This window comes from Lampetra fluviatilis, chromosome 49 (genome assembly GCF_964198595.1).
Source record: "Lampetra fluviatilis chromosome 49, kcLamFluv1.1, whole genome shotgun sequence".
In the NCBI taxonomy this organism is placed as follows: Eukaryota; Metazoa; Chordata; class Hyperoartia; order Petromyzontiformes; family Petromyzontidae; genus Lampetra; species Lampetra fluviatilis.
Window position 1 is genome coordinate 8,749,296 of NC_136323.1, and position 19,772 is coordinate 8,769,067.

The window sequence follows — 19,772 nt, forward strand, 5'->3', positions numbered from 1 at the left end:
GTGGTTACAAGAAAATTAGTTGGTCACTAAAATTAAAACTGTAGATTGGGTTGCCACTGCGTGAACACGCATCTCGATTTTCCAAACAGATTTTTGGAACAAGATTTACATCTAAAACCAAACAAGTCAAGCAAATGTAATTTTTGGTGATTTGCCCGTGTGTTGGGGTTGGAGGCATTGCTACAAATCTGGCCCAAAATTAGATGAGGGCCATTGCCACCACATCCACGTGAATCGTACCCTTGAAAGAGTGAAGCTTTTAACGAACTGCGCTCAGATTAAAACCAGCCCAGCTTTTGCAATCAACAAAATAATTCTACAGTATGCTACCATGAGGTAATGGTTAGCACACCAGACTTGCAATCCAGGTCTCTCCCGGAATAGCAGTTGAAACAATGCACAAATGTATTAAATCCCTCTGCCTCTTGTCGACCCAGCGGTATAAATGGGCACGCCACAGTGGGGAGGTCGCGTGTGGTGGTTCAAAGCAGAAATGCTGTGCCACCATCTTTGGCCCGTGTGGAGAAGGAGGCCAAAAATACCCTCTGAGAGCTCCCTCGAGTGGAGGCTCTTTCCGCCAGCATTGGTGTTAGAAAAAAAAGCAACAAAATCTCATGGCCTGCACCTTTTTCCGTCACTTTCAGCAGTACGCTTCACTCCGCGCACACGCTCCCAACATCGCGCAGCTCCGCCGAGCGCAAGCGAGCCAAAGCCCGGCGCCCGACGGCTCCGCTCCCAAACAACGCTCGGCATCTCCGGCCGTGCCTCCTTGTCGAGTAACTGCAGGCCAACGAAGGCCAACGCCGGCTACAGTCAAGGTGGACACACCGCGGCGGCGGCGACGACCGCCGCCAACGCCAGCAGACTCGCGCTGGAGGAGACGGAGGAGGAGGCGGAGGTGGCGCCGTCGGTCCAGTTTCCCCAAACTCCGCCGCCATTGGTCTCGTCGGAGACGTTGCCCGCGCCGCTCGTGTTCTTGAACGTCTCGAGCAGCATGCGCGACAGCATCGCGCTCAGCCGCCCCTCGCTCGGCCGCGCCGGCACCGCCGCCGCCGCCGCCCGCTGCGGCCCGGGGCGGCACTCGCGGGCGTCCGTGTAGCGGAACGGCACCGCGCTCAGCTCCAGGCCGGCGGCCGACTCGGGGGAGGCGCAGGTGACGTCGCTGACCCTGACGCCGAGCGCCGGCGACCAGCCGCGCAGCCAGCGCAGCGCGCACGTGCAGTGCCACGGGTTGCGGAAGAGGTAGATGCGCTGCAGCGACGTCAGGCCTGCAACGTGCGGGGGGGGGGGGGGGGTCACACTCGTCACTCGCGAGGAAATGCGATTTCGAGTAACTTGTAGCATATGCGTACTTCTTTCGGGCCGTACGTAGCCACAGCCGTGCTCGTTGGAGGCGCGGCGACTGGTGCGGTCGTGGTGGACCGAGAGATGTTTGGAGGTTGAAAAGGGGTCGGCACGCTCCAAAAGTTTGGGAACCGCTATCACAGGCGATATGGGTGATATCTTAGAGGCGTATTGAGCATATTGGCACAAGACGGAGGAAAGTGGAAACAAATGACGTGCCGTGGAAGCCTACGGGATATCTGCGCATGGATCGTGATGATGATAACAGGCGACGTTCTGGGCAATGACCCTCCACAATTGCACGTTTTTCCCTTTAACCCCCCCTCCCTGCCCTCCCCACGCAAAGCAGCGCTCTTTGACGAACGCCGTTGTTGGAGCGTCCTCGCGCGTGAACGCTCCGAGCGACCTGCGAGGGCCTCCTGGGACAGCCACGTGAGGTTGTTGTGGTTGAGGTGCAGCGAGTTCAGCACTCCCAGCCGGCGGAAGGCGCCGGCGTCCAGCGTGGACAGCTCGTTGCGGTCCAGGTAGAGCTCGCGCAGCGCAGACAGCGACCAGAACCAGCTGCCGGTCACGGCGCGCAGGCGGTTCCCGCCGAGGTTGAGCAGGCGCAGGCGGAGCAGGCCGATGAAGGCGAGGGGAGGCAGCGAGGAGATCTCGTTGTCGTTGAGGTACAGGTCCTCCAGGTGCGAGCAGTCGTGGAACGAGCTGTTGTGCACCACCGAGATGTGGTTGCCCTGCGCGTGGTTGGAGGTGGTGGGGAGGAGAGCGGTGGCGCAGGGGTTAACGCGCCGCGCTAAGGAACCCGGTGACCCGAGTTCGATTCCCGCTCACGGCCAACACCGCTGGCGATTATCTGAACCGGTTCTGGGACTCCGCTAGGTGGACTCAGCCTAAAATTCGAACCTCCGATTAGCACGGTTGGCTACGTACGGTGTGAAAAAGTTCAACAAACATACGTACAAATGAGTACCTGGTACGGTGTGTAAATATCGCCACTAGCGAAACAGAGGCTGGGCGTGGTGCTGGCCACCCACCCCCAACGTATGCCGTGCCGGCCTTCCTAGGTGCTACTCGCTACCAGCACTTGCCCCAACAGTCTGTTAAAGGCTATACGGGGGGACTTTGTCTTTGGGGAGGGGGGGGGGCAAGGGGGTGTCAGTGATGACTCTGGGGTTTATATTTGAATCGTTGTTACTGAACGCAGTTTCCAGGAGCCAATATCCGCAAATCGTCCAGCGACCCGCAGCACTGATGACGATATGGAGAGCGAGCAAGACCGGCGCGAGATGGAGTGATGACCTGGGACCTGCACCACCAAATGCATAGCGGTCAACCCAGACGGTTTACCGTGTTCTTGTACGGGGAAATTGAGATCTCAGGTCCAAACGGCGTACACCCGTTTCAATACGAATACAAAATAATTGTCTGTTGTAGGATGAACGTTGCAATTGATAAGGGGCACGTGGTGACCAATAAGGTGTGAATTGGTCTGTAATAAGGTGGGGCACTGACAAGGGGTTGACAGGTATGCAAATATCCCTCTGGCCTGCCCAAGTTCACTCTCTTCCTGAGCGGGAATCTCCGGCATGGACCCCCCCCCCTCCCAAACACAACCCGAGAGGAGCTCGAGCCAGCACTCTGAGCTACGTACGGTGCAAAAGAAGTTCCAACATACTGAACATGCAAAGGGAAAGGTGGCGCCCTGCATGTATGAATGTTTTTGTTTTGTTTGGCATTGTAACGTTATTACCCCGTGCCCCGACTGGACATCTGTGAAAAAGAGCTTTATAGTTAATCGAATTCCTCCAGGAGAATTAAATATTGTGATTCTGTATGTTGTTGTTCTGCTTGAGTCTCGTTGAGCTGCCAGATATGTCAAGTTCAGGTTTCAAGTGTATTTGGTTGAACCATGTGGGAACTCAAGAGACAAGGGTAGTCTCATTCTTTGGTTCTTTCAGTAAAGTCACGTATAAAGATAAAATAATAAATTAAATAATAGCATACTACGACGTTTCGATTGCAACACAAGCAATCATCATCAGGTATAAAATAAATAGCAACAAAAATCTAACCAGAAAACTATAGCGGCCCCTTAAAGAGCAGTCCGCACGTGGCCAGCCGGAGCCGCAGGTTTGCCGACCCCCCTGGGTGTGACCCGTTGGTGTCCGAGAGGCGCCGCACCTGCAGGTCGAGCAGCACGAGGCCCACGAGGCCGTGCAGCGAGTTGTAGGCCACGGCCTCGATGTTGTTCTGCCCCAGGTAGAGGTGCGAGAGGCGCGAGAGGCCCTGCACCGCGCCCGGCACGCGGCGCATGTGGTTGCCCCAGGCGCGCAGCTCCCGCAGCGCGTGCAGCTCCAGCAGGATGCGGTCGGGCAGCGAGAAGAGGTTGCAGGCCGACAGGTCGAGCAGGCGAAGGGACGGCAGGCCCTCGAAGCTGCGCGTGTGCAGCGCCGTGAAGTGTCGGTTGTGTGCCAGGCTCAGCATGCTCACGCTCGGCAGGCCTGCGCTCTCGCGCCCACCACGACCACCACGACAGTTAACGCGCAACGACGGGGCGACGTTGGCTGACGTTGCCGGTCACGTTAGTTGACGTTGAGCCAACGTTGGTTGACATTGGGTCAACGTTGACCCAACGTTAGTTCAGGTCGGGGCAACATTAGTTGACGTTGGGTCAACGTTGGTTTACGTCAGGCCGACGTTGCCTGACGTTGGCTGACGTTGCCGGTAACGTTAGTTGACATCGGGACAACGTTGGCCCATCGTTGCATGTCTACTGGGGAGGGCCTCATATCGCACGCATCTCATCTGGTCTCGAGCAGACCAGTGCCCTCTGCGCCTGTAGAACAGTCCGGCCAATAATAATTTTCACAATAACATTGATAATCCTATTGAGTGTTCACATAGCAGCATCTTTGATACAACTGGATCTCACAACGCTGCGCAATCTGCAAATACGGAGGCGCAACGATTAATATGTTCAGCCAATTAACGAGCGGGAGGAATCGAGAGCACCTGGGGGAAAAAAATGCCCACGCCTGCAAGGGGGCAACACTCCACACCTGTCAACCCCTTATCAGCATCCTACCTTATTACAGACCAATTCAGACCGTATTGGTCACCCTGTGCCCCTTATAAATCGCAACGTTTATCCTACAGTCCCATCGCAAGGGAGAAACGCAAACAAATAGACAAATGTGTTTGCCTTTATTGAAACGGCTATACGCTGTATGGACCCGAAAACTAAATTTCCTCTGTACAAGAAGTCGGGTAAACCGTATGGGTTGACAACTATGACACTTTATCCCGCGCAAATGGAATAGATGGAGATTAGTCACATTTTGCTGTTGACCCCTGCTGGCGAGCCAAGGTAGTTTCACAAAATGTGGTGTGCGACGCATACGTTGAGATTTACAAGGGCACAGGGTGACCAATAAGGTCTGAATTGGTCTGCGATGAGGTGGGCCCTGATAAGGAGTTGACAGGTGTGGTGATGCGTCGCTCGCTGCCTCCACAGTGCTGGATTACAGGCGTGCGTCGGCACCACCCCGATGGGAGCTGTCCCTTCGCAGTGTGTAAAGAGCACCGGCCTGCAAATGGGCAAAAGTCTGCCAGTAGGGGGACCACGTTACCCCGTGGTTTTATTTTTATCAGGAGAAGTTGACAGCATGGATGGCTTGGGGGGAGGGGGTAAGAACAAAACATTCCAGACAGTTTGGGCAGCAGAGGAGAATGAGCGATCTTCGACAAAGCGACGATTGACTGGGGACTTCCACAGAAGGCATTGGTAGCTGGAGCAGGCGTCGTGTGAAGGGGAGTAGAGTGAGATGAGAGGGGAGAGGCAGGAGAGTGCGTGGAGGGGAGTAGAGTGAGATGAGAGGGGAGAGGCAGGAGAGTGCGTGGAGGGGAGTAGAGTGAGATGAGAGGGGAGAGGCAGGAGAGTGCGTGGAGGGGAGTAGAGTGAGATGAGAGGGGAGAGGCAGGAGAGTGCGTGGAGGGGAGTAGAGTGAGATGAGAGAGGAGAGGCAGGAGAGTGCGTGGAGGGGAGTAGAGTGAGATGAGAGGGGAGAGGCAGGAGAGTGCGTGGAGGGGAGTAGAGTGAGATGAGAGGGGAGAGGTAGGAGAGTGCGTGGAGGGGAGTAGAGTGAGATGAGAGGGGAGAGGCAGGAGAGTGCGTGGAGGGGAGTAAAGTGAGATGAGAGGGGAGAGGCAGGAGAGTGCGTGGAGGGGAGTAGAGTGAGATGAGAGGGGAGAGGCAGGAGAGGGCGTGGAGGGGAGTAAAGTGAGATGAGAGGGGAGAGGCAGGAGAGTGCGTGGAGGGGAGTAGAGTGAGATGAGAGGGGAGAGGCAGGAGAGTGCGTGGAGGGGAGTAGAGTGAGATGAGAGGGGAGAGGCAGGAGAGTGCGTGGAGGGGGGTAGAGTGAGATGAGAGGGGAGAGGCAGGAGAGTGCGTGGAGGGGAGTAGAGTGAGATGAGAGGGGAGAGGCAGGAGAGTGCGTGGAGGGGAGTAGAGTGAGATGAGAGGGGAGAGGCAGGAGAGTGCGTGGAGGGGAGTAGAGTGAGATGAGAGGGGAGAGGCAGGAGAGTGCGTGGAGGGGAGTAGAGTGAGATGAGAGGGGAGAGGCAGGAGAGTGCGTGGAGGGGAGTAGAGTGAGTTGAGAGGGGAGAGGCAGGAGAGTGCGTGGAGGGGAGTAAAGTGAGATGAGAGGGGAGAGGCAGGAGAGTGCGTGGAGGGGAGTAGAGTGAGATGAGGGGAGAGGCAGGAGAGTGCGTGGAGGGGAGTAGAGTGAGATGAGAGGGGAGAGGCAGGAGAGTGCGTGGAGGGGAGTAGAGTGAGATGAGAGGGGAGAGGCAGGAGAGTGCGTGGAGGGGAGTAGAGTGAGATGAGAGGGGAGAGGCAGGAGAGTGCGTGGAGGGGAGTAGAGTGAGATGAGAGGGGAGAGGCAGGAGAGTGCGTGGAGGGGAGTAGAGTGAGAAGAGAGGGGAGAGGCAGGAGAGTGTGTGGAGGGGATTAAAGTGAGATGAGAGGGGAGAGGCAGGAGAGTGCGTGGAGGGGAGTAGAATGAGATGAGAGGGGAGAGGCAGGAGAGTGCGTGGAGGGGAGTAGAGTGAGATGAGAGGGGAGAGGCAGGAGAGTGCGTGGAGGGGAGTAGAGTGAGATGAGAGGGGAGAGGCAGGAGAGTGCGTGGAGGGGAGTAGAGTGAGATGAGAGGGGAGAGGCAGGAAAGTGCGTGGAGGGGAGTAGAGTGAGATGAGAGGGGAGAGGCAGGAGAGTGCGTGGAGGGGAGTAGAGAGAGATGAGAGGGGAGAGGCAGGAGAGTGCGTGGAGGGGAGTAGAGTGAGATGAGAGGGGAGTTGTAGGAGAGTGCGTGGAGGGGAGTAGAGTGAGATGAGAGGGGAGAGGCAGGAGAGTGCGTGAAGGGGAGTAGAGTGAGATGAGAGGGGAGAGGTAGGAGAGTGCGTGGAGCGGAGTAGAGTGAGATGAGAGGGGAGAGGTAGGAGAGTGCGTGGAGGGGAGTAGAGTGAGATGAGAGGGGAGAGGCAGGAGAGTGCGTGGAGGGGAGTAGAGTGAGATGAGAGGGGAGAGGTAGGAGAGTGCGTGGAGCGGAGTAGAGTGGGATGAGAGGGGAGAGGTAGGAGAGAGCGTGGAGGGGAGTAGAGTGAGATGAGAGGGGAGAGGTAGGAGAGTGCGTGGAGGGGAGTAGAGTGAGATGAGAGGGGAGAGGCAGGAGAGTGCGTGGAGGGGAGTAGAGTGAGATGAGAGGGGAGAGGCAGGAGAGTGCGTGGAGGGGAGTAGAGTGAGATGAGAGGGGAGAGGCAGGAGAGTGCGTGGAGGGGAGTAGAGTGAGATGAGAGGGGAGAGGCAGGAGAGTGCGTGGAGGGGAGTAGAGTGAGATGAGAGGGGAGAGGCAGGAGAGTGCGTGGAGGGGAGTAGAGTGAGATGAGAGGGGAGAGGCAGGAGAGTGCGTGGAGGGGAGTAGAGTGAGATGAGAGGGGAGTTGTAGGAGAGTGCGTGGAGGGGAGTAGAGTGAGATGAGAGGGGAGAGGCAGGAGAGTGCGTGAAGGGGAGTAGAGTGAGATGAGAGGGGAGAGGTAGGAGAGTGCGTGGAGCGGAGTAGAGTGAGATGAGAGGGGAGAGGTAGGAGAGTGCGTGGAGCGGAGTAGAGTGGGATGAGAGGGGAGAGGTAGGAGAGAGCGTGGAGGGGAGTAGAGTGAGATGAGAGGGGAGAGGTAGGAGAGTGCGTGGAGGGGAGTAGAGTGAGATGAGAGGGGAGAGGCAGGAGAGTGCGTGGAGGGGAGTAGAGTGAGATGAGAGGGGAGAGGTAGGAGAGTGCGTGGAGGGGAGTAGAGTGAGATGAGAGGGGAGAGGCAGGAGAGTGCGTGGAGGGGAGTAGAGTGAGATGAGAGGGGAGAGGCAGGAGAGTGCGTGGAGGGGAGTAGAGTGAGATGAGAGGGGAGAGGCAGGAGAGTGCGTGGAGGGGAGTAGAGTGAGATGAGAGGGGAGAGGCAGGAGAGTGCGTGGAGGGGAGTAGAGTGAGATGAGAGGGGAGAGGCAGGAGAGTGCGTGGAGGGGAGTAGAGTGAGATGAGAGGGGAGAGGCAGGAGAGTGCGTGGAGGGGAGTAGAGTGAGATGAGAGGGGAGTTGTAGGAGAGTGCGTGGAGGGGAGTAGAGTGAGATGAGAGGGGAGAGGCAGGAGAGTGCGTGAAGGGGAGTAGAGTGAGATGAGAGGGGAGAGGTAGGAGAGTGCGTGGAGCGGAGTAGAGTGAGATGAGAGGGGAGAGGTAGGAGAGTGCGTGGAGGGGAGTAGAGTGAGATGAGAGGGGAGAGGCAGGAGAGTGCGTGGAGGGGAGTAGAGTGAGATGAGAGGGGAGAGGTAGGAGAGTGCGTGGAGCGGAGTAGAGTGGGATGAGAGGGGAGAGGTAGGAGAGAGCGTGGAGGGGAGTAGAGTGAGATGAGAGGGGAGAGGTAGGAGAGTGCGTGGAGGGGAGTAGAGTGAGATGAGAGGGGAGAGGTAGGAGAGTGCGTGGAGGGGAGTAGAGTGAGATGAGAGGGGAGAGGTAGGAGAGTGCGTGGAGCGGAGTAGAGTGAGATGAGAGGGGAGAGGTAGGAGAGTGCGTGGAGGGGAGTAGAGTGAGATGAGAGGGGAGAGGCAGGAGAGTGCGTGGAGGGGAGTATAGTGAGATGAGAGGGGAGGGGTAGGAGAGTGCGTGGAGGGGAGTAGAGTGAGATGAGAGGGGAGAGGCAGGAGAGTGCGTGGAGGGGAGTAGAGTGAGTTGAGAGGGGAGAGGCAGGAGAGTGCGTGGAGGGGAGTAAAGTGAGATGAGAGGGGAGAGGCAGGAGAGTGCGTGGAGGGGAGTAGAGTGAGATGAGAGGGGAGAGGCAGGAGAGTGCGTGGAGGGGAGTAGAGTGAGATGAGAGGGGAGAGGCAGGAGAGTGCGTGGAGGGGAGTAGAGTGAGATGAGAGGGGAGAGGCAGGAGAGTGCGTGGAGGGGAGTAGAGTGAGATGAGAGGGGAGAGGCAGGAGAGTGCGTGGAGGGGAGTAGAGTGAGAAGAGAGGGGAGAGGCAGGAGAGTGTGTGGAGGGGATTAAAGTGAGATGAGAGGGGAGAGGCAGGAGAGTGCGTGGAGGGGAGTAGAATGAGATGAGAGGGGAGAGGCAGGAGAGTGCGTGGAGGGGAGTAGAGTGAGATGAGAGGGGAGAGGCAGGAGAGTGCGTGGAGGGGAGTAGAGTGAGATGAGAGGGGAGAGGCAGGAGAGTGCGTGGAGGGGAGTAGAGTGAGATGAGAGGGGAGAGGCAGGAGAGTGCATGGAGGGGAGTAGAGTGAGATGAGAGGGGAGAGGCAGGAGAGTGCGTGGAGGGGAGTAGAGTGAGATGAGAGGGGAGAGGCAGGAGAGTGCGTGGAGGGGAGTAGAGTGAGATGAGAGGGGAGAGGCAGGAGAGTGCGTGGAGGGGAGTAGAGTGAGATGAGAGGGGAGAGGCAGGAGAGTGCGTGGAGGGGAGTAGAGTGAGATGAGAGGGGAGAGGCAGGAGAGTGCGTGGAGGGGAGTAGAGTGAGATGAGAGGGGAGTTGTAGGAGAGTGCGTGGAGGGGAGTAGAGTGAGATGAGAGGGGAGAGGCAGGAGAGTGCGTGAAGGGGAGTAGAGTGAGATGAGAGGGGAGAGGTAGGAGAGTGCGTGGAGCGGAGTAGAGTGAGATGAGAGGGGAGAGGCAGGAGAGTGCGTGGAGGGGAGTAGAGTGAGATGAGAGGGGAGAGGCAGGAGAGTGCGTGGAGGGGAGTAGAGTGAGATGAGAGGGGAGAGGTAGGAGAGTGCGTGGAGGGGAGTAGAGTGAGATGAGAGGGGAGAGGTAGGAGAGTGCGTGGAGGGGAGTAGAGTGAGATGAGAGGGGAGAGGTAGGAGAGTGCGTGGAGCGGAGTAGAGTGAGATGAGAGGGGAGAGGTAGGAGAGTGCGTGGAGGGGAGTAGAGTGAGATGAGAGGGGAGAGGCAGGAGAGTGCGTGGAGGGGAGTAGAGTGAGATGAGAGGGGAGGGGTAGGAGAGTGCGTGGAGGGGAGTAGAGTGAGATGAGAGGGGAGGGGTAGGAGAGTGCGTGGAGCGGAGTAGAGTGGGATGAGAGGGGAGAGGTAGGAGAGAGCGTGGAGGGGAGTAGAGTGAGATGAGAGGGGAGAGGTAGGAGAGTGCGTGGAGGGGAGTAGAGTGAGATGAGAGGGGAGAGGTAGGAGAGTGCGTGGAGGGGAGTAGAGTGAGATGAGAGGGGAGAGGTAGGAGAGAGCGTGGAGGGGAGTAGAGTGAGATGAGAGGGGAGAGGTGGGAGAGTGCGTGGAGGGGAGTAGAGTGAGATGAGAGGGGAGAGGCAGGAGAGTGCGTGGAGGGGAGTAGAGTGGGATGAGAGGGGAGAGGCAGGAGAGTGCGTGGAGGGGAGTGGAGTGAGATGAGAGGGGAGAGGTAGGAGAGTGCGTGGAGCGGAGTAGAGTGAGATGAGAGGGGAGAGGCAGGAGAGTGCGTGGAGGGGAGTGGAGTGAGATGAGAGGGGAGAGGTAGGAGAGTGCGTGGAGCGGAGTAGAGTGAGATGAGAGGGGAGAGGCAGGAGAGTGCGTGGAGGGGAGTAGAGTGGGATGAGAGGGGAGAGGTAGGAGAGAGCGTGAAGGGAAGTAGAGTGAGACGAGAGAGGAGAGGTAGGAGAGTGCGTGGAGGGGAGTGGAGTGAGATGAGAGGGGTGAGGTAGGAGAGTGCGTGGAGGGGAGTGGAGTGAGATGAGAGGGGAGAGGTAGGAGAGAGCGTGAAGGGAAGTAGAGTGAGATGAGAGGCAGGAGAGAGCGTGTGGGAAGGAGCAGAGTTGAGACGAGTGGTAGGAGAGTCAATGAAACGGGGAGCATCTTGAACGGGACTCGGCGGCGGCAGTGGCTGCCGTTACCGCGGAATGCGCCGGGCGTGAGGAAGGTGACGTTGTTGTGGTTGAGGAAGAGCTGCTGCAGCAGCGCCAGGCTGCCGAACGCGCGCTCGGGCAGCAGTCGCAGGCGGTTGCGCGTGAGGTGCAGGGAGCGCGCCAGGCAGGGGAAGGCGGGCGGCATGGCCGTGAGACCCGCTCGCTCGCAGAAGACGCTGTAGCCCACGTCGGCCGCCACTCCGCACGAGCAGCCGGCGGGGCACGCGTGCGCGCAGCCGCCGGACGTCGCGGATGCGGCCACGGCGGCCCAGAGGGTGCAGGCGCACGCCAGGGTCGCTCCTGGCACGGAGGAGAGCGAGACGAGAGAGAGAGGGGGGGGGGTTACATAAAGCAAAGTTATTTTTAAAAATTAAAAAAATTACGAAATGATGAACGAAGCAAAGTGCCGACTACACCGAGCATCTTCTTGTTTCCACTGATCGAAAAAAGAGAGAGAGAGACTGCCGTTGTCTTCTCGGCGGTGGTTTGTTGTTGTTGTGATTGAGTCTGGTTGAGCTGCCAGATGTGTAATGGTCAGATTTCAAATTTAAACATTGAAACTATTGATAATTGTTTTTTTACCCTTTTATCTGGCAACAAAACTGACACCTTTTTTACAAGGAGTCATATTTGCGTGTCAGTTTTGTTGCCAGATAAAAGGGTAAAAAAACAATTATCATATTTTTTCTTCTGGCAAGTAAGGTTCCAATGATTGAAACTATTTTTTTATTTTGACCAGGTAAGGCCCACTGGGGCTTAACAGAGCTCTGTTTAAGAAGCAACTTGACCACAAATGATAGTTCAACGAAGTGGCTTGTCACGACGAAACATTGTGTATCTGCCAGGTCCTCTAAACGCATATTTATAAATGTGGAGGGAAGAACTGGAAAACCCGGATAAAAATCCACGCAACCACGAGGGACACGCAAACTCCAAACATACAGCAGGGTCAGGATCGAACCCACGACCTCCTGTACACCAGGCGAGGTAGTTAACATATCCTAGCCACCGCAGCGTCCACGTGGAAACTCAAAAGACAAGTATCGTCTCGTTCTCTCGAGTGACCTGGTGTTACTGTCACGGGATGGACTAATTCGTGTGTTGAACTTCTTTCGCACCGTACGTAACCAACTGCGATAATCAGAGTTGCTAATCCGAGGAAGAACAACCGCTGGTGTTAATAATGATTGTACCAACCCTTATTTGACTTTTAAACACGTAGGCTTTCGCGACCGGTATTATTCATGATAAAGGTTTTTGGGTTAGTTCGCGTTATTATAAATGTGTCGCAACCCTCCACCACACGACACGGCCAATCAGTAACAAAAATGTGTCGCGTTAACAAATCGCCAATTAGTTACTTCTTCAGCCCACCGGTGTGTTTGAAGAGCGAATCCACAACATTTCGAATTTCAGTACGACGTTTCGCTGGTAATTACATCCAGCACCTTCGGGCGATTTGCCAGAATAGTGAAGCCCTCCACCTGCTCCCGGTCTTAAATAGTGCAGGACGGCGTCAACGTTGTTGAACCCCATCACGTTTCGAGATCAGAGGCGTAGGTGGAGGGGTATTGTAATTATATAATATATTAGTAATCCGTTAATTAGTATGGGCTAAGTCTGTAGCTATCAGAGCGGTTACAATTATTTGTATTTTTCTCAATTTCGATGGATTCTCTAATTCGTGTTGGGCAGTAATAATTAGTTTTGCATAACACTTCAACGTTATCAAAATCAATTGAGTGTCCTCGTTGGCAAGCATTGCTCTGCCACTGCTGACAGCTGTGATTGAGAGAATGTAATGTTCCTTTGGTGTTCTTTTAGTCTTACGCTGATGTGATGTCCCGTCTGTCCAATATAGCATTTACCGCATTAGCAATTGATCCGATATACACCTTCTGTTGATAACTTCGGTAATTAATCTTTAGTACAAAACACTCGTTTTTGAATTTTGTGTACCGTACCAAATCTCACTTTAATGTTTTGCTTTTGAAAAACACGGGCTAATTTGTCAGTAACTCCCGAGATGTATGGTATTTAAATTGTTTTGATAATCTGATCACTTTCAGCTGTATTGTTGTTCGGTCTTGGTTTGGCATTCACTGCTCTGTTAATTTGAGCATCATTGTAGACATTCAGTCGTAGTGCTTCTTTAACACGTTGAATCTCTCTCCTTAGACTTTCACCATCTGACACTGTTTTTGCCCGATGTATGAGCGTCTTGATGAGAGAGGATTTCTGTGTTGGGTGATGATGGTGTGTTATTTTACCATTTTGACCGCGTCCAAGCAAAATATCCAGGAAGGGGAGTCTGTTGTTCACCTCCATTTCCATGGTGAACTGGATGGCCGGGTTTTGTTCATTGAGATGATTAAAAAATTCACTAAGTGTATCTTTACCATGTGGTCAGACAACCAAAGTGTCATCGACATATCTAAACCAAAATTATGGTTTAAATGTACTTGATGCAAGTGCTCTTGTTTCAAAGTTTTCCATGTACAGATTTGCTATAGCAGGAGACAAAGGAGAGCCCATTGCTGCTCCTTCCTTTGGTTTAAAGAAGTCACCTCTCCATAAACACATTCCTGCGGAGGGAGCTGGTAGGAACGTTGGGTTGCTCGGTCAATGGCCAGGGTCAATGGCGGCGTTGTGTATTCCGCAAATATGGCCGACTGTGAGGGCGGGCACAAGCCGGCGTGAGTAGGTTAAACGTTGAGTTTTATAAGGGCACCACGGGGTGACCAGCCCCTCCCCACCCAGCCCCACCCCTCCCATTTTTGGATGCACGACGGACGGACGGACACAATAATCTCCTGTGGGCTGGTGTAACCAGGAGGTTCCTACCAGTATAAATAAGTGTTATTTAGACAATGGTCAGCTATTCTTTTTTTTCCGGTAAAGTCACGTAGATAGAAAAATAAAAATAAAGTGAATAACAAAAAAAACTATTGTAGACTGTAGCCTGGTTCTTAATCGGAGTGAGTGTACTGGCAGTCTATAATGTAGACTGTAGCCTGGTTATTAAGTTTGGTGAGTGTACTGGCAGTCTATAATGTAGACTAAATACATTATAGACTGCCAGTATGCTCATTAAGGTTATCAACCAGGCTACAGTCTACATTATAGACTGCCAGTACACTCACCAAGCTTAATAACCATTGCTCCAGTCTACATTATAGACTGCCAGTACACTCACCAAACTTAATAACCAGGCTACAGTCTACATTATAGACTGCCAGTACACTCACCCAGATTAATAACCAGGCTACAGTCTATAATAGTGTTTTTTTTGTTTTTTATGTAAAAAAAATTCATTATTATTATTTTAATTCACTTTCTTTTTATATCTACGTGACTTTATCGAAACAACCAAAGACTATGAATTCCTGCAGTCACGAAAGTTTTAAGTCAAAATTTAATGGTCAGCTAGTTTTGGAATATCTTTTGGTAAACCTGTCTTCTTTACGAGTGTATCAAATAATTTAAGTGACTCGTTAACTGAAACCTTAGTGAATAGAGAAATCACATCAAAACTCACCAGAATATCATTAGGGTTACGTTTAATATATTTAATCACATTCACAAGCTGTTCTGAATTTATTATTATTATAAATGAAGATGTCCTACCGATGTAGGGCTGTATTTGTTTCGTTACATATTTGCTCATTTATATGTGGCAGAGCCTATTGTACTTGCTATGGGACGTAATCGGATACCGATTTTATTAATCTTTGGTAGCCCATATAATCTTGGGGGTTTTGAGGCCCGTGGCTTAATTTGGTATTGCTCAGTCTTGGGGATGAATGAATTTGCAATGATTGCAGAAGTCTTGCGTTCTAAAGTATTGGTTGGATCTCGTTTAATTTTAATATAGGCATCTTCCTCCAGTAAATCTTTAATTTTATTATCATAATCTGTTGGGGACATCACTACAGTAGTGCGGCCTTTATCAGCTGACAGAATTTGAATTTATTTATTTAATCGAAGCTCTCTTAAGGCTTTTCCTTCGCCAAAGCTAATATTTATTTTTCTATTCTCAATTATTTGACTTGACTGAAAATTTGAGAAGGGGACATTAGCCTTCGACAGGATGGCCAGGTTGGTCGTGCGTGTACACAAGACAAATACAAAGATCGCCCGTATAACCTTAATTGACTGTAGGGACAAGTGCTGTTAGCGAGCAGCTATGAAGACGGCCACGTCACACGAGGAGGTGGGAGGGTAGCACCACGCCCGACCGCCTTTGTCTACCCAGTGCCGATGTTTACACACCGCACCTGGTACTGATTTGAGGCTGAGTCCACCTAGGGAAGGCCCAGGACCGATTCAGATAATCGTCACTGCTGGTGGCCATGAGCAGGAATCGAACTCGGATCACCGGGTTCGTAGTGCAGCGCTACACTACCGCTCCCCTCACACACACGCGCGTGTTTGTGTGTTGTGTGTACACAACACGCGCGTGTTTGTGTGTTGTGTGTACACAACACGCGCGTGTTTGTGTGTTGTGTGTAGACAACACGCGTGTGTTTGTGTGTTGTGTGTACACAACACGCGCGTGTTTGTGTGTTGTGTGTAGACAACACGCGTGTGTTTGTGTGTTGTGTGTACACAACACGCGCGTGTTTGTGTGTTGTGTGTACACAACACGCGCGTGTTTGTGTGTTGTGTGTACACAACACGCGCTCACCATAGAACAGAAGGACGCGGCACGTGGCCACCAAGATCCTCCTGGGCACCCACGCCCTCCGCTTGATCTGCAACTTCCACAGCCTCATCACGGCCTCTGTCTCCCACACGACGCCAGCGATACGGGGAGGGGGGGGCATCAGTGTGTTTCTGAACCACGGGGAGGGGGGGGGCATCAGTGTGTTTCTGAACCTCGGGCTATTATACTGCGTGAGTGTTCACGGTTGTGCTGTCTGGCTTGTCCATTGCGTTTTCGGCTTGTACCCCGCGCGTGTTGTTCGGCGTGATGTCCGACGTTTTGCTCCACGTTCTGGGAGCTACTTCAGAGACTGACCTAAAAGAAGCCCCCAGCATGTGGAGTGATGGCTAGGAGATGTTAACTCCCTTGCCCGGTATGCAGGAGGTCATGGGATAGATCCGGACCCTGACGTCTGTTGTATATTTGGAGTTTGTTAAGTCAAATTATGAAGGAACCAAACGTATTTCTCTCTGCCTGATTTAACAGACGTGTATTTGCTTTTCCCCACCCATCTGCCTACAAGGTGAAGACGAGGAAGATCGCTGTGATTACCTGGAACACAGAAGTGCGGAAGGACGCAGTTTGCGCGTCTCTCTCTCCGTGGTGGCGTGGATTTTTCTCCGGGTCCTCCCGTTTTTTATCTCCACATTTAGAATCAACATCACGCGTTTTGAGCATTTGGCTGCTATAAATAGCCATGTGATAAGCTACTTCGGTGAGCTATCATTTGTAACCAAGTCGTTTCTGAAAAAAAACCTATATATCTCAGCGGGGCCTTACCTGGTAAATAAAAATCGTTAAAGTTTAACGGGTTTTTGGGGGGGGGGGGGGGGGGAACGTCAGACATCATACTGAACAACACGCGGTACAATCCGTCAGCACAGTGGAGAGCTCAGAGCCCTGCTAACTCGATCATCGTGCCTCCTGGCTCTGGGTGGAGGGGCCTACAGAGTCCGCCTTCGGGTTTCCAGTCGAAGATGATGACTCGCATAGCTGGATTCATTGAGAAACCGGAAAGGACCGGCTTGTGGCTTCACCATTTAGATACCCACAGACTCACGCAAAGACCCATAACACTCGTAGAGAGGCATCAATACGCACAAATGTTTGCCCAATTTCTTTTCAAAAAATAAATCAGAGCACCTGCAGATACATACTCAAACAGAATCTGCATGTATGGCTTCACAAACTCCCTTGCCGGATTGCGACCTCTTGACCACTTACATCACGGTGGGTGTGGGAGTTTGACATCGACTGGAATGGACAATTTCACAAAAACGACCATTCTGTGGCTTCAAATGAGCCCCCTCTCAGCCAGTGGGATACAGCCTCGACCGAAATGTGCATCTCATTTTAAAACCAGGAAAAAAACGATTTTTGGCACGATGTTTTATTATTTGTTCTTTTTGAAAGACACCAACCGACGCCCGGTGTCGGCTGAGCTGCCCAAATTTCGCATCGTTCGTGAGCTCATTTCAATCAGACTCAACAGCTCGGCAAACGAGCACGATCGCGACCGGGATTAGTGATTTAGAGAACTCGAACGAACGCACACAAACGACAGTGACATTTCCTTTCGAAGCGCTCGATGCCTGCCTTACCTCGGAGGGACGACTTGGGACGGATGAGTGTTTTGGGGTGGGCGAGCGCCGATGAATGACCGAGCGCGCGAGCGCTTGTGCGTCCGTTGTTTTGGGGTCACGGTGAAATACAGCCCAGGTCCGCACAGTATCTGCTCACTCAGAACCAAACCCAGCTCCAGCACCCGTGGCAGAGAGCGAGAGAGAGATTAAAACGATCGGCACATCCAGGGATTATCACGCGGGGCGGGAGGCAGAGAGCGAGCAAATCATGCACCCCACACACCAAACGAAGGATCGCCCCTCCTAGGGTCGCCTGGACAGTGTTGAGCCAGCGATGCTCGCGCGTGCCTATAAAAGGCCGGTGTGGGGTAAATGTGAGGTTAGCACCACGTGTGTCCAGGGCTTCATTGCGCAACGAATATATTCCCAATCCCCAACACCAAACTGCACCCCCACCCCCCATCCTCGACTGTCGTGGGTTGGGAAATATTTTCGGGCACTCAGCCCTGGACAGCTCCGGCTGTAATTAAACCCAGCACATGTCCACGTGACGTGACGGAAAACAGCTGGCCATATGCGCACAGTGGCCAATCGGGAAAGATTATGCTCTACTATGCTGATGATTTCTAACGAAATGGTAAAATCACACACATTGTTTACCGAAATAAAACGCATACTGACGCCTATCTTAATGCAGAGTCACACCATCACCCCGCACAGAAATCTGCTCTTATCAAGACGCTCATTCATCAAGCTAAGAAAGTGTCAGATAGTGACAGTCTGAGAAGTGAAATTAAACATGTTAAATAAGCGCTGCAAATTAACGGTTACAATGATGCACAAATCAACAGGGCATTGAATGCCAAAATAAAATCAAATAACACGAGCATCGGAACTGCCCAAGTAATTAAAACAATCAAAACACCGTACATTGCGGGAGTAACTGATAAACTAGCCAGATGTTTGGCACGGTACATAAAATACAGAAATTAATATCTGGTACAAAAGATGTATTACCGAAGCTATCAACAGAAGGTGTGTACAGGATTAACTGCACTTGTGGCAAATACTATGTTGGGCAAACAGGACGAATGATCAGCACGAGACAAAAAGAAAATTAGAGAAATATTAAATACTCCCAAATCCAACTGTCAGCAGTAGCAGAACACGCGTGCCAACAAGGACACTCAATTGATTTTGATAGTGTTGAAGTTCTGTGCAAAACTAGCTACTACTGGCCAAGACTAATTAGATCATCTATAGGAATTGAAATAAATAAATTAAAGTGTAACCGTTCGGATAGCTACCGACTTAGTGCTGCGTGGAAGTGAATCATCAAATAATACATTGTTTAAATGCATGCCTATACAGGCCACCATACTTCAATAGAGATTACCGTTGGTACAGCTATTTTAATACACACAATGGACAGGAAGGACAAGTTCAAAGGGCTCGCATAATGTACGTTGACTCATTAAGCCCCCCCCCCCGAACTTTGCACAAGAGTGCAGAAGTGTGGTCACCACATCTACGTCTCTATATAAGAAACGAAACAGATGGACTTTTACACAAATCTGGCTGTCGCCTGATGAAGCTAGTTGTAATTACTGGCGAAACGTCGTTCTCAGATTGTAAATGTTGTGGCTTGGCTCTCCAACACACCGGTGTGCTGTACTAGTGACGAATTGGCACGTTCTGTTTACGTGACAAACCTTACTAGTTGGCTGTGTCGGGTGGTGGCGGGTTTTAACGACACATTTATATATTTACGCGATCAAACCCAAAAAAAACCTCTTATGGACTATTATGGTCTATAATTTGCTTAAACTGATTTTGCTGGGAAATATTTGTGCGGTAGACTCCGAGACACTTAGTCCATCCCGTGACACTGGAAAATGAGACTACCCTTGTCTCTTGAGTTCCCACATGGTTAAACCAAATACACTTGAAACCTTTACTTGATATATCTGGCACGGTCTTGAGCCATTAGTCGGATCTCTTCCCATGTAACACCTGCAGATAAAACTATTTTATTTTATCAGGCAAGGCCCACTGATCTATATAGCTTTTTCAGAAGCGACCTGGCCGCATATGATATCTCAACGAAGTGGCTTATCATGTGGAAATGTATATTAATCAAATATTCTAAACGCGTGATGTCGATTCTAAATGTGGAGAAAAAACCCGAGGACCCGGAGAAAAATCCACGGCACCACGGGGAAAGAAAAAACACGCAAACTGCGTCCTTCCTCACTGTTGGGTTCCAGCTAATCACAGCGATCGTCCTCGTCTTCACCTCGTAGGCAGATGGGGAGGGGGGGGGGGCAATAAACGTCTGTTAAATCAGACAGAGAAAAATACTTTTGGTTTCTTCATCATTTGACAAGTCTGCTTGCTGACTGACGCCACGCAAATTCACAATACAGATTTTGGGTTAGATCGCGGAAGTATAAATGTGTTGTAACCCTCCACCACCCGACACAGCCAGTACCTTTATTATCTTACCTATACGTCCGTGTGTGTGTGTGTGTATAAGTCGATGTGTGTGCAAGTGGATGTGTGTGCGCATCAGTCGATATGTGTGTGTGTCAGTAGATGTGTGCGTGTGTTCAAGTCGATGTGTTTGCGTGTGCGTCAATGTATGTGTACGTTCGTATGTGTGTTTCGAAGTCCATGTATGTATGTAAGTAGATTTGTGTGCGTCCATGTGTGTAAGT

General features: G+C 52.2%; 1 protein-coding gene across 1 annotated transcript; it reads right to left on the bottom strand.

The window, feature by feature from the left end:
• Positions 1-813: 813 nt before the first annotated feature.
• LOC144948363 (nyctalopin-like) lies at positions 814-15,542 on the bottom strand. The gene is made up of 5 exons (XM_078877791.1): positions 15,455-15,542; positions 10,756-11,067; positions 3,526-3,845; positions 1,751-2,078; positions 814-1,268 (listed from the first exon to the last, which is right to left on the bottom strand). The coding sequence occupies exons 1-5, from the start codon at positions 15,540-15,542 to the stop codon at positions 814-816; spliced, it is 1,503 nt and encodes a 500-aa protein (XP_078733917.1).
• Between the last annotated feature and the right edge of the window lie 4,230 nt (positions 15,543-19,772).